The sequence below is a fragment of the Hippichthys cyanospilos genome, chromosome 10, assembly GCF_059441005.1.
Source record: "Hippichthys cyanospilos isolate Australia breed blue-spotted pipefish chromosome 10, RoL_Hcya_1.0, whole genome shotgun sequence".
NCBI lineage: Eukaryota > Metazoa > Chordata > Actinopteri > Syngnathiformes > Syngnathidae > Hippichthys > Hippichthys cyanospilos.
Window position 1 is genome coordinate 8,783,193 of NC_142378.1, and position 25,407 is coordinate 8,808,599.

The following is a 25,407-nucleotide window of genomic DNA, read 5'->3' on the forward strand; positions in this document are numbered from 1 at the left end:
TACAAAGAATGATAATGATGCTCAATCAGAGGATCAGCAAAGCAACTTGTAAACATGTGTTTTGGAAATATTTTCCATATTACTGTAATTAACACTTGGAAACAGCAGGGGTTGTGTTTCTGATTTATTCCCTGCAAGGAATAGTAGAAATTGAGCAGAGCAGATTTCTGATTAACAGAGCACCTGCTGTCATAATTATACTGAACAATGCTGCCTCATGATCACAAACCTCTGGCGTTAATGAGCCACATGCTGCTTCACTGTGATTATATGATAACACGTAGGTCCATTTCCATTACATTGTTGATGGAAGCAAACATCGTGAGCGCTATTATATTTTCAAAGACCAAAATTCCACAATTCTTGGAAAAGTCTTCATTAGCTGGTGTTAGTGTCTTTCTTTAACTCTTTCAGTGCCATGCGTTATCTGAAAAGGCAACCCCTAGATTACGAGCAGCTTGACCCATCTTTTAAGTCCGACAGAATATTGCATCTTGACATGTGTGGTACCATACGAAAGATTGGATTCCATTCTTTACTTAGAAAAAGAAAGTAAGATTTGACCATATACCATTATTTATTTGAAAATAGTGACACCAAGCTATTTTGGACAAATAGAGAAAAAGAACTTTTTGTGAAAAGGTGTGCACAGCAGTGACTAATATTTTTTTAGTAGCATGTAAAATGTTTCAACAATCCTTTCCTTCCATAAAACATGAACATAAAAAAGGGGAAATGTTATTTTGATTTCAAAATAACAGTTTGTCTATACATATGACTGCATCACAACAGTGCTCGATTGGCTCAATATTAAGAGGAGTGCTGGCCACGAGTGTCTTCTATCCATTCATTTAAAAATAAACGTAGTTGATGAGAATTCTTTTCACTGGCGCACAACCTAAGTATTTTACATGACGAAAATTCTTATCGATGGAACTGAAAGAGTTAAAAATTCACTTTGATATTAACGTCTTTCAGCATTCACACATCATTTTCTGTAAAAAAAAACAAACCCAATAATGTTCATAATATGGAAATGATTAGAATTTCAAATTCTTCCCACAAATAACTCCAATTTAATTTCCAAGGATGTGCATCTTTTGCTGTGTGTCTCCCAGCCTGTTTTGTCTCTTTTCACCAATACACTAATGTCTTGTTTTCAACCATTGATAACACGGACCGCACAAGAGTCCACGCTCCAGTAAGTAGCACGTACTGCTCCGTTACTGTTCACCTCTATGAATGTCTCACTCACACCTGCTCAACCTTCTTCACTGGCTTTGACACACTTGCCTCATTTCCCTTCATGCTCCAGGTCACATATTTTGTTCTATTCATGCCTCCGCATTTCACTCTTCCTGTTGAAAGCAGACACAATAATTCTGGCAAAAACGTCAGCAGTGATCCAGTAAATCAATGGTCTCATTTTGAAATGAAACGGCTTGCTGTTAAGCATTTGATTACAGCATCTGCTATGCACAACAGTTTTCACCATTTTTCATATTCATAAAATTCAGAGGAAACTCTTCAAGTCGAACGCAATTCGTTTTGGAATGCTGGCCAATGAATTTAGCAAAAGGAAATAAAGCAAAAAGATGTGAACTGTACCTGCATTCTGCACAGTAAAAATGAAGATGATTTGTGTTGGGGAAGCATTAAACGTTAAAAATATTTTTATCTTAATTTTCACCCGAGTAAACATAGGTTAACAACGTTTAATAATAAATCCTAAAGTTGATTCGATTTTGCGGTGATGCTGCTAATGCCAATTTTAATGAGTCCACTTGCCTATTAAATTAGAATATTGTGGGGAAACATAATCTCAAAGCAGAAATTCAAGGTCATACACAGAATGTGAACTTACATTTTTTTTTAACATTAACCTATGTAATATAAATTGGTCCAAATTGAGGCTGAAGTGGTACCTTTCTGACCATTGCTATACACGAATATTCCATGCCCACGCATGGTTTAAATACATTTGTTGTTATGTATTTACAAGTATCAACTCATTATTTAGATGCTTCTTTTGATGCATCATATTTATCTGGAATACAAAATAAAAATAGATGACTCATTAGATTTTAAATTACATTATGTTAATTTACAGTATTGTATTCTTCATTCATACGTAACTGTTAATAAAAATATGTTTTCTGAACATAGCATAAAAATAAATATTCATTACACCTTGAAATATCACTATTTTTAATGTTTTGATGATAAGATCTTATATAGAAGGAAAACGGTGTTCATCATCTCAAGTTTGAATACAATGTGCCCTCGCATTTTTGGGATTTGGCACGCACTTCTAGAAGTTTCACTCAAATGAATTTACAATACACTAATATACTTTTTTGAGATGCACCTATATATCCTCCTAAGAATCAATCTAGTAATTTTTATACACTGTGTCCATTGAGTGTCAGCAAGACAGCAAAGTTAATTGCATTCCACCCAAACGCATAAGCCCTTATTGCATAGGTGTCGAACTCCAGTCCTCAAGGGCCGGCATCCTGCGTGTTTTCCGATTTTCTTTCCCCAACACACCTGATTCAAATAATTAGCTCATTAGCAAGCTCTGCTGGAGCTTCGAAATGACCCCAATCATTTGAATCAGGTGTTTTTGAAGGAAAAGGTTTGAAAACATGTAGGATACCGGCCCTCGAGGACTGGAGTTCGACACCTGTGCCTTATTGGAAGGCCAAGATATCCTCTACTGAGGACACAAGGACTTAGTAGACTAGCTTGAATGAGTCAGAAGAGATAGACCAAAAACAAATGTCCAATATTGTGTAGGGCTTGGCAATAAATCAAATAAAATGTATTCATTTTCCATTTTAAATACCAATGATTTGAAAACTAGCTAAACAAGATTTTGCAAAAGTGGCAGAATGCTTGGATGGGTGGTTTACAAGAGTAGTTTACAACAGGTGCTAATTACCAATTGTTGTAAAAGGTTTTTTTTTCTTTTTCTCAGTACTAACTCTTTCAGTGCCTCCATTTAGACACTCCTTTAGATCAACACTTGCAAAGTTTGAAAAAATTTCAAATCAAATGAAATATCCCATGTGTAAAGGCTCAGGTAAGTACCAATCAATCACGGTTATGAGTGTCACATCACCATCAGGTGACAACGATTAGTCATTACCCGAGCCTTGAGCACAGGTGATGTTGATTTCAAGTAGAAAAGCAGATTTTTAAAGATTCTGCATACAAATAATTTAGTAAAAAAATATTGAGTGGCAAAATATAAACCTTTTACTGCTTAAATTAATTATCCCTTTAAGCAACGTACTTAAATCAATATTTTCCATTTAAATAAATCCAACCTTTAAACAAACGTTTGTTGGGTTTATTTCTTTCATTAAAGTAGATTAAAATCTCAATTTTTCAGAATGATTGAAGAAAATAGAGATTTTATTTTTGAGCCATATGTTACTTTCATAGACTAAAATGATTAGACTGGGTCTCAGGAGGATATTTTCCTTTTTCTCTTTGCATCTTCTTTTTCTTTAACATCTTATTATGAAGATTCTATGCCAAACACAAACAACTGTGTAAAAATTCTTAATGAGGGACATCTTTTCAATTTTGGATTTCTTTGACAAGAGTGCTGTTCGCCTTCAGAGGTTCCACAAAAATGCAAAATAAAAATATTTGACACCTGGATCAGCAATAAATACATGTTACAGTAAAACATCTTCAATTAGCCATTTTCAATTTCACTTTCTTTTCTAAAATGTTACTCATAGTGATAAATGTATGTGTGTTTTCCTTCTGTCTACAGAGGAAGCCGTAGGAGGCGTCCCTACCTGTACAGAAAAAGAGCCATCCATCGCAGCCGACCCACCTATTCCCGCTCGCTGGAGGAGGCGCGGGGCAGCGTCAAGGAGGGCCACCCCCTCCCGCCACTCAACCCATCTAACTCTTTCATGTCCAGGCGAGAGCGGAGAAAGAGGATGACCATGTCCGTGTGGGAGCAGAGGACCAGCCAGCTGCGGAGACACCGTCAGATGTCCAGCCGGGAGATTTTATTCAGCGGCCCCGCAGAGGAGAAGGACGGACCCGCCGCCGCCGCGGCCCAGTCCCAACATGGCCGCCCGCAGTCCCTGCACCGCAAGGTTATGCAGGCCACTCCGCCGGGCGGGTTGAGATGTCTTTCTGATCCTCTTGCGGCTCCACTGGGATCACCAACCAAGAACCAGACCTCTCCGGGGATGGCTTTTGAAGGCGTTCTCTCCGCTGTTATTCCCGAACCCCCCGTGTCAGCGTCGCCTCAAGAGATATTGGACCCCTTGAGCGCTACCCCTGAGAATCCCCCTGAGCCCACGCCAGAGCCCAGCATTGATGTCGACGAGAGTCGCAACAGAATCGGTGAGCGAAAGAGCCCCAGGTTGAACTGCGATCATCAACACAAGGCCGTGAAGAAATTCAGACCGCCGGACAACGGCGACGTCGGCGGGTTCAGGGGCAGAAAGGCGCTGCGTAGCCATCAGAATGGGACTGAAGGTCAAGGGTCATCTCTTTGGAAGGGAAACCACTCGGCCAGTCGTTCTGTGAGCAGGGAGAGGGGGATGGCTCCAACAAAAGTTGAGGAGAAGGAGCTGGAGAGAGAGAAGGAAGAGGAATCCAATCCTGAGAAGAACAGGTATGGACTCCCCAATTTCCTTGTATTGACTTTTGGGGGAATATTTTTAGGTTTTAACTGTTTCCATTCACAGACTTCACTATTAAAACCAAATTCTGTGAACTAATACTAAAGTCTTTGTTTGATCAATATTGTTTTTTATTATTATTAATATTGTTTTCCAATGCATTTGAGTGGAATTTGTGCTAGTCTCAATCCCTGATGAATGCCAGGAATCGACTGTACAGCAAAATACTATAAATAGTTGTTTAAATAAATATGGCCATCTTTGGATCGATTTGTTGATCTGTTAGCATTATCAGTGATCGTCTCCAAAATTCTGATCTTGTAAGTCCTACTTAACACTTCCTCAAATGATATTCACAATTAAACCTGACAGTTATCATATATTTTATATCAAATTTTAAAATCAGAAGTCATGTTCGTATTGCAACAATTTTTCAGAATCAGTTATGTTTTTGATGATTGTAGGCAAGTAGTGCACCCACTTGTTTTTATATTTAAAGGGATACCAAACATAGTTATCAATATGAATTTTCAGCAGTTAAAAAGTTAACAATTTATCTTCAATAAATTTAATAAAATGATTCTTTTTAATGCACAGTTACAACCCTTTAAAATCACAATTTTTCATTAGCAATCAACAGCATCATACACTAAAAAAAGTACAAAAATGTGGTATTTACAAAAAACGAGTAAACATTTTTCAATCAGGAATTAAAAATAAAACTTAAAAGGAGTGTTTGAGAACACTTTTTTACTTCTTTATTAAAACAAAACGTTGCTCAGGTGGTGGCACAAGTTTGGCACAACCTCAAGGTTGTGAGTTTATTCTCCAATTATTATGTAGATGAAATCTTTGTTTTCATCCTAAAAATGGCTAAGTATGTTCATTATTCCTTAAATCAACACAATAAATCATAAAGCAATGGCACACAACTCTTATTATCAGTGAGATGATTACATCAAAACCTGGGAAAAAATATTAAAAGGATGTTCATCAGTAAATCCCTATAAAGAATTTTTGGGGGGGGAGCAGACAATCAGAGACTCATTCAGGGTATCGTTTCAGGCACGGGAATCAAAATGAGCGAGAGGACGCTGAGCAAGCAGACAGCTGTTCCAGTGTCCAAAAGCAGGCTGAGATCCCTCAAGAGGAAGCCATGTGTCCACTTGCTTTAGAAGAGAGCAACCAAGAAGACTTGGATAAATCTCAACTCAGCTCCAGCGCCATCGTGGAAATGCCCGACATGGAGGCATCGATAGAACTTTCTACCATCACTGGTAACTGACGGATGTTCCAAACGGTTTCAGGTGATTATCGTTGCGCACATCTTTTTCCTATTGTTGCCTCTGAAGTTAACAGCAAGGACCCTGAAGCCTCCAAGCGTGAGAAGGAAGAAGCTGAAGACCTTAAACCAGTCAACATTGTGACGCCTGACAGCATGTTCATCTTCAAGCCGGACAATCCGTAAGCGCTCATGGCCAACTTCGTATATCAGATTGTTCTGGTAATATTGAAGTAATGGAAACAAGTTAAAGGCGATGAAATTCAGTGAAACATGCTTGATGTATCTAAAAGAGACAAAAATAGCAGGGAAATGCAGAACAGCAAAGCCTGTTGGTATGCAGCCACTGTGCGGCACGCCGAGGTCTTAGATAAGGAAGGAAAATCACAAAGGATGAGGAGGAAAAAATCTTCTGCCATTTCCCTAGCAAGGGCCATAGTATAAGCCTGGAAAAAAGACTGTAGTTTAAGCCACTCCCCCAAAACTTCATCAGACCTCCCAATTCATTCTTGCTGTGGCTTCATTCGCTCTTGCTGTGTATTGCTTGTCCTCAGGGTGCGGCGAGCATGTCACTACGTGGTGAACCTCAGGTACTTTGAAATGTCTATCCTGCTGGTCATTGCCGCAAGCAGCATCGCGCTCGCCGCGGAGGACCCTGTGGCCACCACCTCCGACTGGAACAAGGTTTGCGCTTTCATACTTGGCATTTCACATTTAGAATCCAGATTTTTTTTACACCCTGTTGTGAATCAATTTCCTGAGGTGCGATTTAATAATCCGTGTGCATTCAAATAGCATGAAAAGTCAGAAGACTACATTTTCTGACGTTGTTTTGCAAAATGGGGCTACTGGCAACTAATGGGGGAGACAATTAAACTGCAATTAGAGCGGCAAGTTCTTTTTCTCGACTATTATGTTTCAAGATATTTTTGCATGTGAAAGCACACACCGAGAGCCTTTGAATTTTAAAACGAACGTTACTTTAACAATAAACTTCCACGAGTTAACTTTTTAATGGCACTTAATTGCTTCTGTTTTTTTCTTTCTGCTCTCATGTAGGTCCTGCGCTATTTCGACTATGTGTTCACTGGCGTCTTCACCTTTGAAATGATTATTAAGGTAGGTGACTGCGCAAATGAATAGAGATGCCTTTTCAGTGAAAAGATGCCAGGAGGTAGACTGGAATGGTTGCCGCAATCCAGCTGGGGGCAATTATTTTTAATAGAGCCACTGCGGACCAACCACTGACTTATGCGCAGTGCTAAGAAAAATACATCAAAATATGCAAATACGCTGCGGACGATTCAGAAAGTGTGGAATCGCAGATTGAAAAATGAATGATGAACTTGAGGGTAAGCTGGGGCTTGTCTTGTCTTGTTTTGCTTGTCTGGCTCAGTATTTGACGTTCATGTTTCACTTTTTGTTCCGTGACATCCCTGAGACTCATTGTACTCTTAAGTCAAACATATTTTGCTTCCGAATCATTTGAAATGCCCGTAATCCATTTCAGCCCCTGAAAATCAAAAGTCTTTCTACCAGGTTTTAACTCATTGGTTGATGGTTCAAGACATAATCTATTCATACTGGAATGACAGTTTGTGTTTTTTGCCAGCTAATGAGCATTGCATGAACTTTTTGAGTGATCAGTTAACGAAGGCTATCTCAAGTAAGACTTTTGCCGTTACTTCGCCGTGAGCTTTTCACGCCATGTTAGCGCAAAGAAAGTTTGCAGTTTGGATTCAGACTGGAGAAATCCTCTTTTAGCTTGGATCTAGCCAGCTAGCACGACATGGGTGACACTGATGGATTTAAAATGACTTTTTGTCTTGGAGTTGAATAATTTACATTACAATTACAAATAAAAACCTTTCCATGGGTTGGTATGGCTAGGTTTGCGCATAGGCTGCTGTTGGTACACATCAAATATGATCCAAAAGAGTGAATGTGAAGACTTGTTAAAGTGCTTCAGGGGAGATAAAGCATACCCCATTTACTATTTTAATCAAATTGATTTTTTTGTTTGTTGGACTATGACGTATATTTTGACTCTGAATGGCTTTGCTGTTTAAATAATAAGCAAACACTGATTGCTGTTTTGGGGTTTGAGCCCATGCCTTAATACTTTATGAAATAGCATTGTTTGGTGTTGTTCTTGTTCCTTACAACTATAACAATAAAGATACGAATTACAGAATCACTGTATTTCAAAAACCAATACACTGGGGCACCACTGTAATGATATTTTCTCACAGAGAATATTTTATGTAGTTTGATTGTCACTGTCAGAATGGCTGTCTTTTAACTGGAAAATGATGTTAGAGAAATGACACCTGCTTTTTGGCCCTCAGATGATCGACCAGGGTCTGCTCCTCCACGACGGCTCCTACTTCCGAGACCTGTGGAACATTCTAGACTTCATAGTGGTGGTGGGAGCTCTGGTGGCCTTCGCCCTCACGTCAGTTGCCACATTGATTTAGGCTGTACTGCCAAAACGTGTTCATGTCCAAGCTACTTGTTGCCTCTTCTTCTGTTTTGCTGTGTTTGGATGTTGTGGAAGCGTATCTCCTGTAATCCATTCAAAACGGTTTTTGTGCATGACCCTCTCTTTGTCTCTCCTGTCTCTGGATGGTGACCTTGTGGGACTGCCTGCAGTAATGTGATGGGGTAATGCTCTTCAAATGAAACTTTGTCTTGTCATGTCAAATATGCTGCAAATATAGAGAAATCATCACGCTACATCATTTGAATGCTCATACTGTTTCATCTTTCACAGGAATAACAAAGGAAGAGACATTAAAACCATCAAATCACTGAGAGTTTTGCGTGTGCTCAGACCCTTGAAGACCATCAAGAGACTTCCAAAACTCAAGGTCAGAGCTTCTGCCAAGTTTAGCTTGACTTTTGGATGTTTTTCCATTTGCATTAAAAATGGTTTGAATTTAGAGGTTCATCCAATATATATATATATATATATATATATATATATATATATATATATATATATATATATATATATATATATATATATATATATATATATATAATATACATTTTTTTTTTTTAGTGTTTTGATATGAACAGATCAGGAATACATTAACCAATTTATTACCCTTCTCATTCTGCCAGCTAGCCTTGCAGGCTGTGTGAAATTTTTCAAATGTAGTGTTGGCCACATGAGAAAGTAATGGCAAGCCGCAAATGGCCCCCAGGCCGCAGTTCAGATACCACTGCTCTAAATTATCTTGCCTTGATGCATATTTTTACATGACGAAAGTCTGACTGTTGTATTTGTTTGTCCGTAGGCCGTGTTCGACTGCGTGGTGACGTCCCTGAAAAACGTCTTCAACATCCTGATTGTGTATAAGCTGTTCATGTTCATCTTTGCCGTTATCGCCGTGCAGCTCTTCAAGGGGAAGTTCTTCTACTGCAACGACAGCTCCAAGGACACGGAGAAGGACTGCCAGTAATAATTTTCGTTCGACTCACTCTGTTGCTCTTTTGCGTATTTCTAAAGACCCCGCATGAGACATCACTAAGCAAGTAATATCCCTCAGAACATGCATGTCAATGCTAAGAAAATCAGTTTATAATGGATGTAGAATCTATTATATCGTAGCATCTCCCATGCAAACGCGTCATAGGTATAACATTAAAATCATTATGCTTTATTCTCTTAAAGGGACAGTGTGTAAGATTTAGACTGTCTTTCATTAAAAGAGGAATCAATTAAATGATTCTAACTTTCAAAAAACTTGCAAATGAATGTGTTCTTAATGGCAAACAGTATGTTTTAAATATAATAGGTCTAGCACTTCTCCGGAGGCGGCCATGTTTGTTATGGCTACGGGCAATGGGAAGTGCAGCACCTGCAGCAACTACTGCTGTTTGTTATGAAAAACGGTCTAAATCTTACACACTATCCCTTTAACGCAGTTGGTATGTAGGAAGGTAGGTAGGTTGGTTGGCACACAACATTGGGGGAAAAATGTCAACACACCCCTGATGAAATTTTGTTTTATAAAAAAAACGAAATAATGTCAATGATTTTTCCAAATGAAAAATTACACTTTGCACTAAATACAAATTTAATTTTAGGTAATGTTTTCAAACATATAAGAATCTGTAATTCATTTATTAATAGAAGTGTCAGTTACGTGTGTTTACTTGTTCACGCCAATGCTTGTGCTAGCACACAATGGCAGGTGTCCTGTCGGGTTCACCAATACAAATGATCGGAGATGCTTATCAAATTGGTTGCCATCCTAAATCTGTCCAGGCTACATTTTAAGTACTGGGTAGTCTTTCAATTATTTCAGAAAGCATGCATTCTTTATTAAAGATATAATGAAGTGCTTTGCGTAGGGATTCATTTGTCATCTTGAAAATCAAAGATTTGAGCCCTTGAGTATTAGTTAGTTAGTTAGTTAGTTAGTTAGTTAGTTAGTTAGTTAGTTAACCAGTGTTCCTATGAATTAAAAAAAAATAACAAGAAACCCCTCAAAAAACAAACAAACAAAAAAAAAAACAACAACAGAAAAAAACAGCTGGTAGCTTCTTGGGTATTCTGTACTATGTCTCATGAAAGCCGAACATTTTCATTTAGTTTAATGCACGAGGCAATTTTGGCTCAAGTCACATGCATCATCTGGAGTTTTTTTTTTCTTTTAGATTTTAGTAAAATTTGTTTTAATAAATGTTCTAATACTTTTCCTTAAAAAAGCTGGATACTATTTTCAATCTTCTTCTCTCCTGTACAGAGGTTACTATATAGACTACGGGAAGGACAAGAAAGAGGTGAAAAAACGAGATTGGAAAAGACACGAGTTCCACTACGACAATATCATCTGGGCTTTGTTGACTCTCTTCACTGTTTCCACGGGGGAGGGCTGGCCACAGTGAGTGCCTATAATGCACATCTATCCATGAGCAATTTCAACGTTGGCTTTTTCGATGAAAAAAACGTGATTATGGAAGTCATTTGAGCAAGGTTTTATCATTCATCTTACTCCAAGGTTAGACTATATTTCACCGGCGGGGCTCGGAAATCAACCACAGCCGTTTAATGGTTTAATTTAATAATTTATCATCATATCATTCTTCAAATGCCAGGGGGACATTTGAGCAGGGAAGTACTTTGACGAGAAGATAAGTACCTCAGCATTTTGGGAAATTATACAATATTAAATGCAGTCGAAGATGGGGTACCAATGCCACAATATCTCATGTTTTTGGAACATATGAGCTGCCATTCAGCCATTTATTTTTTGCTTTGCCTGTCAAGTAAAAATTTGAGATATCTCAGCAGGGAACTCAACTCACTTCACAAGCAGCTGTTTCACAAACAGTAAACGTTTCATCAAAAAAAAAGAAACTCAAACTTTATTGCGTCCCTCTTTTAAAGGTCAATGTCAAACTCAACATAAAAATAGAATTGCACATTGTGTATTTTAAAACAATCACTTAGCTTTAGTCAGTTTAGCTTAATGCTAACAAACAATGCAAAACCAATGACAGCTAATGTCCGCATTTGTGTCGCAGGGTTAGAACCTTTTCATCAATGACATTTGAAGACAAACGGTGGAGCAACACATGTTAACAAACACTATAACAATACCTAAAGGCATGAATAGTTTTTCAGCGGTGAAGAACGGCTAATGTTAATGTTGCATTTAGAGTTAGATGTTTGTACGATGATATTCTTGATGTAGCCCAGGCGTACATGCCAAAAAAAGAGGTAGAAGAGCCATTACATTAAACTGAAGCATTCTTTTTTTACATGTTACTCCAAATTGCATAAAATACAAGCACTGTATTATAAATTCTGCCTTTACAAGAACAGTAATGCATAACTTTGATTTACACTGCAATCATGTACAATTTTATATACAATGAAGAATTTTTATGGAGATAGGATACATTTAGCACGAGTTGAGAAGAAAATGATCAGGTCTCCATTTAAAATGTATGATAACAAGCGCTGGGTTGTTATCCTGCAGGGTCCTGCAACATTCTGTGGACGTAACCGAAGAGGACAGGGGACCAAGCCACGGCAACAGGATGGAGATGTCCATCTTTTACGTCATTTACTTTGTGGTCTTTCCTTTTTTCTTTGTTAACATTTTCGTGGCCCTCATCATCATCACCTTCCAGGAGCAGGGTGATAAGATGATGGAAGAGTGCAGCCTGGAGAAGAATGAGGTGAGGGATTGGCAGATATATTTTATTTATCCATCACAGGATGTAAGAAAAGAAGAAATTCGACTCAGCGGCAGACAATAACAAGGTGTGCAGACAATTTTGGCAGCTCCGAATGCTATTCCCTCTGAAAATATAGCAGATAGCAATCGTGTTTTGTTACTTTATTCAAGGTGGGGGAGAATGATTGAGTTCCAAACAGGAGTCAGTGTTAGCACAAAACTTTTAGGATCTTTCTAGAAACCAATAAAGACAGGAAAGTCAAATTCTGAACTTTTTTTTATGTTCATCAGTGGCATGGTAAATTTGGTAGGTATGTGCTGCATCCAACATGTGTGTTAATGTGATGTTTTGTTTTTGTTTTTTTTTAATGAATGGTTTTATTATTTTTACCATACAAAATGAAAGGCAAACAAATGCATTACAAAAAACGAATTACACAAAAAAAAGAACCACAGTAAACTTCCCCTATTTATTTATTTATTTATTTTGAGTCATGTTATTGTTTGAGAAAGCTTTGACGTCAGTTATCTTGGTCTCATTTTCACATATCACAAAAACGTCTTTGAGCAGGAGTACATGGCTGAATCCTTAGTGTCCTCCCTGCAGTATTCCACTAATGCTTTTGTTCTTTTCACTTTAGAGGGCATGTATCGACTTTGCCATCAGCGCCAAGCCGCTGACCCGTTATATGCCTCAGAACCGGCACACATTCCAGTACCGACTGTGGCATTTTGTGGTCTCGCCGTCTTTTGAATACACTGTCCTGGCCATGATCGCTCTCAACACCATCGTGCTCATGATGAAGGTGAGGGATTTATGCACTCATTCGCCAAACTTTAATAAAACTCCGTTTGTTGAATGTGTGTTTTTTTTAATATAGTGCAATGGAGGTGATATGTTTTTTCTATTTTATACGACTATAAACATACTACCAATAATACTTTACTTGTTTAGCTATTTTCAGCAATGCAAAGTTAATATTTTCTCTATACTGTACTTAATTTGATAACCATGATTTTTTTCTTGTACTATATCCAAGTAATTCATGCAACAATTAATCAATTTAAATGCATGTTTTGCTGCTTGCTGTTAACTGAAAATGACATCATGTGTTCAAGGCTCCTGTAATGACCAATCACGCCACCTTTTCACCGTTTTCTGGATTTGGTCACGTGACATTTGCAAGCTGATCTCTGATTGGTTGTTACCTTGATACGAGTAATGTTATCAGTCAACAGCAAAAGTAGAAATATGTTTTAAAAGGTATTCATTTTGCAGTAATGATCAAACTAAGTATAGACTAAATGTTACTTTTTATTGCTGAAAATGGTTAAATAGGTTAAAGCACATTTTATAAAGCACAAGTTTTTTTTTTTTTTTTTTTTTAATCATATGCTTTGTTTGTATGGCCAACATCTGTTGAGAGGCAGAATTTATTGGGCTAAATCAAAACAAAGCCACCATACCAAAAAATATGGTGGACGAAAAATAATTCAAGTAAAAAGTAATGAGAGGAACATTTCAAGTAAAAATATCTGTCAATAGAAGCACAAAACATGACTTAGCCGGATCTCTTTAGATCTTCATTTCAATGTTTAGGCCTTGATATCCTCCAGAGCTCTCTTACTGCTATTTATTTCCTCAAATTGTCTTATTTCCCTCAATTTCTCAAACCGAAGGGTGACTCAGCCTGTATTAAATATTGATCCTTAACGTCCAGGGGCTGCTATTTAGCATGACCTCATTAACGGTGGCTGCCGGCCCCGAAGGAACGACTCCTTTTTATAGTGCGACAGATGAGCGGTGAAGAGACTTGCCTGCTATTTCTGGCTCTGGAGGAATCTTCCATCAACCTGTAGCTGTCAAAGGGATTCTTGTGTTTTAAATCCTGTTGCCTGTGTGTGCAGTATTATTCAGCCCCGCCCGCCTACGAAGCTGTCCTCAAGCATCTGAACACAGCCTTCACCGTTCTCTTCTCCATTGAGTGTGTCCTCAAGATAATGGCATTTGGCTTGGTGGTGAGGAGGAACAAACCTACACCTGACATGTGGCGTGGTCGTCTCAAAATGATCCCTACCGTCTTTTGTGTCTCCACAGAATTACTTTCGAGACACCTGGAACATTTTTGACTTCATCACCGTGCTCGGCAGCATCACAGAGATAATAGTAGATTTGCAGGTGAATGCCAAAGTGAAATAGAGAAGAGTTCCTGACCATTTGTGCCTACCGTGGTTGTATTTGAACTGTGTTGTTGCAAATGTATTTAAAGCAATTTCTCCAATTATTTTTCATGTGCATGTATTACATTTCGAACACATATTTCTACTTGTCGACTGAAAATGACATCACAAGCTCAAGGCTTAGGTAAATGACCAATCAGGGCTCACCTGTTTTCTGGATTTGGTTATTAGCAAACTGAGCTGTGATTGGTTGTTACCTTGATACATGTAACGTGTCAAATTATGGGGGATGTTGCCTGAAATTTTGACACTACAATGGACTCTTTTGGCCGATTGGAGCACACATGTAGGAGTATGCATTTCTTAAATGTCATATATATAATATATATGTGTGTGTGTGAGGTTCATACGCCATTTGCAAACATCTCCTTTTACTTTTGAAAAGAATGACCAAACGAGTAATTCAATCAATTTCAAAAAGTTTGGTGAGTATAACATCAGTCCCTTTTGTGTGACTTTGCTTGATTGTTTTTAGTTGTTGTGATTTTTTACTGAGCAATTCAGAATAAAAAGTAATCGGTTAAAATACAGCAATTACGGGAAAATGTGTTTGCAATCTGCAATGTAGAATGTGATTTCTTCTGATTATTCAATTAAATGAAAACGTAAGAATGATTGTAAAAATATTCGATGGTGACAGCCCTAATATATAGCTTCATTCCCTCCCCCAGTTTGTGGATACGTTCAACATGAGTTTCTTGAAGCTGTTCAGAGCGGCGCGTCTGATAAAGCTGCTGAGGCAAGGCTACACCATCCGGATTCTTCTGTGGACCTTTGTGCAGTCCTTCAAAGCTTTGCCCTACGTTTGCCTACTCATCGCCATGCTCTTCTTCATCTACGCCATCATCGGCATGCAGGTCAGATGCATATACTTTATTTGATCTTTTAGACTACACTACTTAAAAAAGAAAAACAGACCAACCCACTAAGGTTCTATGAAGGTATCCTTAAATAATTGAGATAATTCACTTTACATTATTTCCTATGAGACTTTTAAAATTAGGGCAACACAGAAAGTCTTGGAAATTTGCACTGCATTAATCAGATTGTCACTTGTAACTTATGAATCAGGTGTTTGGCAACATTAAGCTGAATGAGGAGACGCACATTAACCAGCACAACAACTTCAAGAGCTTCTCTGGCGCTCTCATGTTGCTCTTCAGGTAAATGGCATCAAATAACAAAGGCTCTATTGGAATTCCCTTTGTTTCTGGACTACCTGTCAAATAACACATGCTTGGTAAAAGTGGCTAGCTTCAAGTTGCATTCCATTTATATGTGTTTGAACATTCTTATTTAACACAATTTGCATTATGAATGCGACACAATCTGGGAGCAAGTCCAAGATCCAAATTGACATTTAACACCCGCCGGTTCACATTCACTGCTCCACTGTGGCGCCTCATTGTTGTTGGGATGATGTTGCTAGGTTACAATTGTAAGGCTATGCTTCTAAAAGTACCCAAAGGGCCACTTGTTGTCAGAAGCTGATGGATACCGCAGTGAAGCACTTAAACTCCTTAAGTGTTGAATGTGATAGTGAAGGAAGAAAGGGCCGGGCTAAATGTGATTTTATTTTTTTGTTGTTGTTTTTTTTTAAAAAGGAATTGTTTTTTGCAGGAGTGCCACAGGCGAGTCATGGCAGGAGATCATGTTGTCCTGTCTGGGGGGACAGCATTGTGAGACGGACCCCTCCAATCCCTTACCTGTACTAAACACTGAGCAGGAGGGAGGCTGCGGTTCAGACTTTGCTTACTTCTATTTTGTGTCCTTTATCTTCTTTAGCTCCTTCTTGGTAAGAAAACAGAACACCATCTCACCTTACGTTTTCTTCCTGTACCTTCATGTTTCAGAATTGAAAATATGTCTGAACTATCTTTCTGACCAGATGCTGAACTTGTTTGTGGCTGTGATTATGGATAATTTTGAGTACCTGACTCGAGACTCATCCATCCTGGGCCCGCACCACTTGGACGAGTTTGTTCGAATCTGGGGGGAGTACGATCGGGCTGCCTGGTCAGTTTCAATCAGTCTTGGTTTAAATGTGTCATTTTATTGTTTGAACAGGCGTATTATCATATTTGATGTATATAGTATAGAACAGGTTCAATATGTGATAACATTTAAGAAAATTTCGGGAATTGAAGACCTTGCCAGGCCACTTCGTTAGGTACTTAGACCAACAATAATCTCAAATTCTTAAGTTCGCCTATTTACACAATTTTTGAACAAAACTAGCCTGTTTTTCCCTAAAAACTAGGTCTGCGGCTTACAAATAGTATATTAATCAACTAAACTGTCAGTTATTTTATCACTGATGAATAGAATGTTTTAATTTCCATCCCTGAGCAGCATTTTTTTTTTCAAATATTGTAGAAAAATAACTGTAACTTGACCTTTTTATGATTTGTTGACCTCCCTGGTCTGTCAGAAATTAGATGAAAAAAACGTTTTCCATAATTAAAAAAGATTTATGTAAATGTTTGATTTTGATTAAGCACAATGATAAACAGTCTGTTCATTCAATACCAAAGAAATGTAATAATGTAAACTAAAATAAATAAATAATGACGATTGGGACAATTTTAGGTCCAATTGATTACTCCATCATCCAACATAATTATCTCAATTTGAATATCCATTAGTTGTTGATGAATTGTTACACCTCTGTTGAAAATTCACCTATTTTCTGTTCTGCTCTCATGTTAAATATGTGAACTGCTTCAGCGCTGTCAGTGGCATCTTGATGCTCAGCAGCTATATTGAATTGAGAGCTTCATATAGGCCAAAGCCGTTGATGGGAAAATTAATAAGCATGTTTGAACATTTTTTAACTCCTCGGTTACAGGTTAGACATCTTTTTGAGTGGGCATTTACAGATTGTCACAAATTCTCATTCCTTATGAATAATGAGGATTCGCTAACGGCGTCAAGTAGAAGCATGACAAATTCTGCACTGTAAACGAAAAATTTTTTTATGAACCCTGTAATCAAATTTGTTGCATAAAATAATCAACACTAAAAAGGTGGTGCACCAAGTAAGCTTTGGAATTATTTCTGACCAGCTGATATACTTTTCTAGACTAATAATGTTTCCAACTAATGATTGTATGAGCAAACAATTAAAAACAGTAGCGACTGTCATAAAATTGGGGGAGAAAAAGCGGGGTCTTCCAAGCCTCCCACTTTCTAATTTAATTAGCAAACTTTTGCTGATGACTAAAACAGAAATAAATCAAACTTAATTTATACAAATTAATTCCAAAGTTGTACTAAGACTATGCATTCAATTAAAATACTAAAACATGAATTTGGCTTGGGTGCAAAGCAATTCTCCACCACTGCAAATTAAATTCCCTAAATTAAATGAACTCCTCCATTGTATCACCATTGAACATAATAATTTGTAGTCTGCTGTATTTTATGCTTGACTTGTGCGTACTTAATGAAGTGTCCAATGAGTGTTTAGAATGTGTGTTTAAATCTAAAAGCAACCTGCACTCAGGTCAATGTCACCCTTCCTGTGGCCTGTGAGGTTGTACTCTCTCTGATCTAAAGACTCCTATGTTCTTTTCAGTGGTAGGCTCCACTATAAGGAGATGTACAAAGTTGTGCATTCTATCTCACCTCCCCTGGGATTTGGGAAGAACTGCCCCCACAGGGTGGCATGCAAGGTTTGCTCTCCCCAGAACAAAGAAACAAAAACCCAGTCAGCATCCCCTGCGTGGGACCCTCGCTGACTTCCCTCTTCTTCTTTCGTCTTCACTGATTCTCGCCACCTTGCTTGACTCTTTTAGGAGTGTGTTCCTCCGGTGTGATGGTCAAAGAATGATGACAGTCCTGTGACGGGGCACTAAGGGACGGGACTCGCCATGCCCACGCAGGGCAGATGTGAATGCAGAGAGATGAGCATTTAGACAATGTACAACAAAGATGGGTTCTTCTTCATAAATTTGAATTGTGGGAAAATTTGAGTTATTCTCAGTAACTGTCAATTTAGTGGAAAATGTCAAAATGTTTTAACTGTCAATTCATTGCTTGCAGCTCATGAAAACCAACAAGTCATCATTTCAAGAAATTAGAGATAATCATAATACTTTTATATAGAAAATAATTTGAGCCAACCGATTAATCGGCTGGCCGATTAAATCAACCTTTTATGGCCCTTCAAACGTCGGTTAAAAATAATTGACAGAGCAGCTGATATTTGCTGATTATTTTAATGTTTTACCTTTATGTCATCAAACGATTTACAGCAGACGTATACGAGTCACTCTGATATTGTTTATCACACCTTGGAATATACACCCTGGAATATGTATCATGAAATTTGTTGATGAGGTCACGTTGCGGACCATTGATTCAAAACAAAACAAATCAGCATTTATACAACAATGATTAGGTGAGCAAAAGCTAGTTTACACACAACCTAAAGTCACAGTTAAAAAAAAAAACATGAAATACACAGCGCATCAAAAATTAAGTATAAATGCCTTAAAGGTGCCATGATTTTTTGTTGACTGGGAATAGCCGTGAATAGTGAAAATCCGCTTGTCAAACCTATTGAAAATTTATTTGGCAACTACTGTTTTATTCACCATAAATGTTTACATTATCCAGTCAAATAATTGGTCATCTGTATTTTTTTTTCAATATGGGCACCAAAAATCCGTATTGTTAATGGAGCCCTAAAAATGAAGGAATTAGCCTATGAGCTAATTTAAGGACGGACAGGCAAGCTACTCATGTTGTCCGAGTACTTGCTGACACGACACATTTATTTGTTTGCTTAGGACAATGCACACCAATCAACAGAGCAAAAAGGCATCCTAAGTATGCTGTAATTATCACTGTTTTTGTTATTTTCCGCCATCTTTCCCCTTCCTTTCACTCTCCCTGCAACTGCTCAGCTCTCCAGTCTCTGCTCAGCCAAGCAAGAGAAAAAACAAGCGGCTGGCCTCTCATCATTAACTTTAAAGAGGTTGAAACTGAATGATCTCTGCAAGTATCTTGCAGCATCTTACAAAAAAAAGCTCATGACCAGTGAGGGACCGTGTTAGCTGTAATTAAAGAACGGACTTTTAAAATCAAAGTTAATCTTGTCATCCGTAATTGGCTATTGCCTAAACTCTGTATTCATGCTCGATGAAAGTCTAGCGCAAATTGCGCACATGGGTGGAGTTTATTTTCTTTTGATATTTCGTTATATGTACTTTTGGAAAAGGGAGGTTTGCGCCGGAGTAAGCGTGAACACAGCCAAGTACCTAAACGAGGCTGTTTAGCATAAAAAATGTGCCAATTTTTATGCTTGAGTGCAATGATGTCTTCTAATGTAGAAAGCGTTAATGTTAACTGTACTGAATGGTGGTAAAATCTTTTCTAAGCTGTGGATCGCTGTCTATGAAAAGATAGTGAAGAAACACCCCCAAAAAAACAAAAAATCCGTCAAAAGTGCTTTCTACAGAATATGTTGTTTTGGGTCAGACAAGGTAAAACTATTTGGATTTTCTTTTCCTCATCTAGAGCATCTCTCTGCATTCACATGTGATTTTTGATACTGGAAGCTTAACTAAAATGCAAAGCCAATTTTGGGAGGCCTATCTCTTTCTGCCTTCTGGATCTGGTTTCAAAATCTCATACTTGCATGCACCGTGTAAGTATGTCATTTGCACCAGATCCAGGCTGTCATTCCTTTGCTCTTTCTGTCCAAGATATCCCCCCTCTTCTTCTGAAATTTCTATGCTCTCATCAGCATAGAAAGAATGCAACCTGTTTTTCTCTTTCCTGTTATGTGTTGCACCGGAATAATCTTCTCTCTTGTTTTTCCACCATTCTGTTATTTCCCCTTCACTGCCATTTCGGTGATTTTTTTTTTTCCCCTCCATTACATCTTCCTATCGTTACGGCTTGCCGACACCCGCAGTGGTCGCATCCATTACACTGACATGTATGAGATGTTGACCAACATGTCGCCACCCCTTGGCCTTGGCAAGAAATGCCCATCCAAGGTGGCTTATAAGGTAGACCCAAAGGAGGCTTTTCATGTATCTGAAGGGACGCACCTTTCAAGATCAAATTTTCTCATTTATTTGCTGACATGGCATTTTCCATTGACCATGTTGACATTGTGTTCATCTGTAGCAGGTATGTCTTTTCGTTGCTTTTTGACAGACATCTGCGGTAAGAAACACACATTCCGATTTTTAACTTTTAATTGTTGTGTTTAACTTTTAATATTTCTATATAATTGTGAGGGAATCCACACATGTTGGGGAAAAAAATCAACATGTGTATACTGACATCCAGAGAAGAATGTGTATACTGACATCCAGGAAAATACAACGAAGAAGAACAATATTAGTCAAAGAAATAGAAGCTAAGCTATCTATCTATCTATCTATCTATCTATCTATCTATCTATCTATCTATCTATCTATCTATCTATCTATCTATCTATCTATCTATCTATCTATCTATCTATCTATCTATCTATCTATCTATCTATCTATCTATCTATCTATCTATCTATCTATCTATCTATATCTCTATCTATCTATCTGTGGGAACTGATGCCTCATAATTTATAATAAACACATTGGGCTGTAGTTCACAAGCTGCATCTTTTTCCAAATAATTTTCTTTTAATTTGAAAAGAAATAATTACTGTTTTGGTCACAGACATTCAACATTTGTATATTCAGTCAGGGGTGAGGGTAAATTTTTGTTTGATTTGCAAAGAAAACAGCACTAGATTAGATTTGCTGATACAGATTGATGACAGATTTCAAGTATTTGCATATTGATTTGAGGAGACTTCTTGATACTTATTTCTTACTCAAAGAAAAACAAAACTATCGGGATGTGTGTACCACGTTATTTTTTTGCTCTTTGTGGCTGTTTTTCAAAAAGAGTTTTTTTTCCTAAGGGGCTTACTAAACATTCACATGCTGAATCTTCTCATCTTATATTTTTTTGCCCATGTACCTACCGTACTTTAATTTTGTGCATGAGCCGCCTTGCTGCCCAGCATTGCCTCCATGTTTACAGGTTGTTGCTACAACATTAGGTACACTTCCACATTTGAGCCCTATTCAATACAATCAATAAAGCGTGTTTTATAACATTTTATATAGTTGGTTGGCATAGTCAGAAAGGTATTGATTTAAAAATGTGTTTTTTCCTCGTTGCAATGTATTGCATCCCACTGAGAAAAGTTTCTAAATTTGCCCATGTCACCAATCCAAACAGTAGAAAAACACCTCTCAGTATGATACAGTGTATTGCAACAGTAATAATACATTTAGTGTTTAAATGCTACCTCTGACAATGTCAGTCAGATCTTGGTTTTTCTTTGTGTTTGGCACTGTTCGATAACTGCTAAACTGGATGTCAATTGGAAGTGTGGCTAGTATTGTGGCTGGTGAGCATATTGGTATTTAATGCTTTACAAAACTGGAAAGACTGTGGTGACTTATGAAAAAAAAACTTAACATTAAAAGTTTAATTTTGTGAATGTAATTTCACATCCTGTAAATTGAAAATATCTGGTTCCTTTGCCACCACAGTAGTTTCTAGACTTTTTCATTCATTCACTCATTTTCTAATGCTTATCCTGTTCAGGGTCTTGGGTTTTTTCAAATAAATATATTTAATTGTTGTTTTTCGACTTGGCTCTACCCCCAGAGACTCGTCCTGATGAACATGCCGGTGGATGAGGACATGACTGTCCACTTTACCTCCACCCTCATGGCCCTTATACGCACTGCGCTGGAAGTCAAGCTAGCTGGAGGTCAGCAGAAAAGTCTAAGACTTCCTAATTCATCACTTGAAATTTATTGATAGTGTGTTACTTGCTTATGGAATGCTTTTATGGAAATACATTTTCTTCAATTCTTCATCCATCCATTTTCTATACTGCATATTCACATTCAAATTAAGAAATGCTCCAACAAGACATAACACTGGTCATTTGTGTCCAGTCAGCTGCCTGGAAAATGACTCCACTTATAAGGGCAACTTTTTACATCCAAATGTTTGAATGAAGCTCCTCAGGTCACTTGAACATAGTTCTTCAGCACCAAGTTGCCAAAAGATGGCAGCAAGGCATCACGTGGAACTCTTCAATTCACTTAATTTTAGTTCAGTTTAGTTGCTGCGCTATTTTATTTTTGTGCCACAGTTATTTTTTTGCTACTTAAATCCTGCTCTGTATTAAATATGGAACACACAAAACCGGGAATACAGCACTCCTCTTAATGCTTTTTTGGCCAGGAGGAGAGGATCGAAATCAGATGGATTTGGACCTACAGAAGGAAATCAGTGTCATCTGGCCTCACCTCTCCCAGAAAATGTTGGACCTTCTTGTTCCTATAAACAAAGGTGACAATTAATAAAATTGAAATCCCTTTGCTAACAGTACATGTGAGCCTATAAAATGATGTCACACTATTTGTTTCATGTTCTCAGCTAGTGACATGACCATAGGGAAGATCTATGCCGCCATGATGATCATGGACTACTACAAGCAGAGCAAGGCCAAAAAGCTCCGACAGCAGCTGGAGGAACAAGTATATTTCATTGCCGTTTGGTTTTCCAGCATCCCTTTGATGTCTTGTTTGAGACAACTTTATGTTGCACATAGGGCAGAATATTTATTTTGCAGTATTCACTTAGACACATTTTCCATGAAAATCAAATGGAAATTGTAAACTGGCGTGGAAGAAATCATCATCACACATTGTACATATTGGTACCATTATTTATTCATTACTCGGTTATTATTCCCAATTTTTTGATCTATAAAATACGTATGTGTTATTTAGGGCTGCAACTGCTGTAAAAATCGATTAATTGGTTGATTATTTTGTTTGCAATCCAAACTTTTTTTGCAGCCCACCTTTTGGGGATGAAAAGATTAATTGTCAAACAAGTATTGCGCTGATGTTAATTACTGTATTTTTCCTTCACTCGGCAATAAGTCTTTCTCTAAAAAAAAAAGTAATAATAATTTCTTGTTCTCTGTACAGAAACATGCACCCATGTTCCAGCGTATGGATGCTTCCTCTTTGCCTCAAGAGATCATATGCAACGCCAAATCACTTTCCTTCCTCAGCCACAGTGCAGGATCAGCTCTGTAAATATACGACTTTCAATCCAGTTGCACAGTTATAATCATCACAAAGTATCAATTGCTTCTAATGACCTGCATTAGAACACATGTATTCCGTATGTATCCCTATAGCACCAAAGGGGGCTTTGTGGCCCTCAGCCCGATCTCCCCGCAAGATATGTTCCTACAGTCGCGGCCACGCTCCAGAAATGAAGAGGAGAATGATGATTACTACCCACCCTATCAGCCTTATCACTTCCCTCACCACCACCACCATCATTTGGACACTCTGGTAAAGGCTCTTACGTAAACAAATTAAATGTACCTGCACAACCTGGATTTAATATCTTTAAGTAAATTAATCTGTCAAGTTATTGCTTTAACTTTGACATCCCTGAACAAATACTAAAGAGCTTCATTTGGTCACCTCGAAACACTCGCATAGGTGCCTGACGTCGTTGAGTATAATCAAGTGACACAACAGTCAAGGCAAGAGGCAACAGCGGTCAGGTCACCTCAGCGCACGTCATCTATCCGAGCATCCTCTATGCCCAGACTGGCTGTGGAACCACAGGTAGTAAAGACAAGCTTTATTGGAATAATCAAAATTGTGTATGGTATGCTGCTTATGTTTTTTGTTGTTGTTGTTGTTTTTTTTTTTTTTTGTATTTTAACATAGCCAACTTTCCTCTATGCAATTGCAGTCTGGAATGGCAGCAGACAGAAAGCTAATGAAACGCTCCTTTTCCACCATTGGAGACCAGTGTGTGAATCGCCTGTGGCAAGAACAACATTCTCTGGAGAGAGTCAGCCCTGACAACACGTTCAGACTTCGACAGAAGAGCTATAGAGGTCACAGTTTGTTTTTATTGCCTACTTCAATTTGCTATTTTTTGGCTGTGTGCGCAAAAACATGCATGTTGGATCATTTAATTGTGCGGTACAAGCAGTCCAAGGTGTTTCCAGGTTCTTACACAAAGTCAGCTCGGACATGACTACTAGGACACATTTTTGTCCTATAGTTAAAATGTGTAAAAGCAGGGGTTTTCATTTTAGGGTGCATACACAAAAAAGGAAAGATGCAGGAGCCACATTGACTCATTTATTAAGCATGCTAAAATCAATCAGGGATTATTATATATTGTTTATATTTTTGAGTTAATTTGATACAGTGCTACAGAGCAACTTACTGTTGAGGGTGACAAGGCAAAGAGTTTTCTAACTTTTGGCCAGGCCCTCCAAAATATTTTCTGCTTCCCACATTTTCCCACCCCTGCTCTAACCATTATTTTAGTAATAGCGGATATCTATTTTTTTCTCGTTTTCCACATTTACCTTGCAGGCCGTTCAAACGTCATTTTCAATGAATGCCTCTGGCTGCTTAAAAATGGATGGCGGGCAGCAAATGGCCCCCCGGTCCGTAGTTTGAACACCGATTGTGAGAGTTTATAATGAATGACACCATATAACTCCACTCGCAGGCCCTAGAATCAGTCAAAGTAGTCATGAAAGGGGACGCTCTAAAGAACGACGCCACCTACTGTCTCCAGACGTGTCCCGCTGTAACTCTGAGGAGCGAAGCCGAGACCCGTCGAGCGAGAGAAGGCGCTCCCTCTCGCCCAATGAAGGACGCCCCCACTCTTTGCAGAGAAAGGTGAGACTTTTCCCCTGAGTTTTTGAATGTGTTTAGACTAATTTCATATTTCAAACTGTGTTTAGGGTATCAAGTCGGGCTTTCAAGTGAGGATTTCAAATTATTATGTAAAACTATGGTTGGGGTTTCAATTAGTCTTCCAAATTAGGGTCAGAGTTTTAAAATGGGAATTTTGCATTTCAAAAAATATTTCAAACTTTGATCACCTGTTCCATTTAGGCTTTTAGTTTCAGGATTTAAAAGTACAATTTCAAGCCACTGTTTGC

The 25,407-nt window shown here is 38.1% G+C and overlaps 1 protein-coding gene across 1 annotated transcript in view; it reads left to right on the plus strand.

Annotated features, from left to right (window-relative positions):
- cacna1ea (calcium voltage-gated channel subunit alpha1 Ea) overlaps positions 1–25,407 on the plus strand; it is a 64,544-nt gene that overhangs the window by 35,990 nt on the left and 3,147 nt on the right. The window contains exons 19-45 of the mRNA XM_088424894.1: positions 3,944–4,651; positions 5,724–5,935; positions 6,011–6,122; positions 6,495–6,624; positions 7,000–7,059; positions 8,289–8,395; positions 8,593–8,604; positions 8,714–8,810; positions 9,243–9,403; positions 10,698–10,835; positions 11,937–12,138; positions 12,779–12,943; positions 14,046–14,156; positions 14,236–14,316; positions 15,050–15,235; positions 15,450–15,541; positions 15,999–16,173; positions 16,267–16,394; positions 20,302–20,398; positions 22,062–22,167; positions 22,650–22,757; positions 22,845–22,945; positions 23,405–23,511; positions 23,620–23,779; positions 23,933–24,061; positions 24,192–24,339; positions 24,969–25,141. Coding sequence (XP_088281020.1) covers positions 3,944–4,651; positions 5,724–5,935; positions 6,011–6,122; positions 6,495–6,624; positions 7,000–7,059; positions 8,289–8,395; positions 8,593–8,604; positions 8,714–8,810; positions 9,243–9,403; positions 10,698–10,835; positions 11,937–12,138; positions 12,779–12,943; positions 14,046–14,156; positions 14,236–14,316; positions 15,050–15,235; positions 15,450–15,541; positions 15,999–16,173; positions 16,267–16,394; positions 20,302–20,398; positions 22,062–22,167; positions 22,650–22,757; positions 22,845–22,945; positions 23,405–23,511; positions 23,620–23,779; positions 23,933–24,061; positions 24,192–24,339; positions 24,969–25,141 — 4,006 coding nt within the window. The remainder of the gene's footprint in view (positions 1–3,943; positions 4,652–5,723; positions 5,936–6,010; positions 6,123–6,494; positions 6,625–6,999; positions 7,060–8,288; positions 8,396–8,592; positions 8,605–8,713; positions 8,811–9,242; positions 9,404–10,697; positions 10,836–11,936; positions 12,139–12,778; positions 12,944–14,045; positions 14,157–14,235; positions 14,317–15,049; positions 15,236–15,449; positions 15,542–15,998; positions 16,174–16,266; positions 16,395–20,301; positions 20,399–22,061; positions 22,168–22,649; positions 22,758–22,844; positions 22,946–23,404; positions 23,512–23,619; positions 23,780–23,932; positions 24,062–24,191; positions 24,340–24,968; positions 25,142–25,407) is intronic.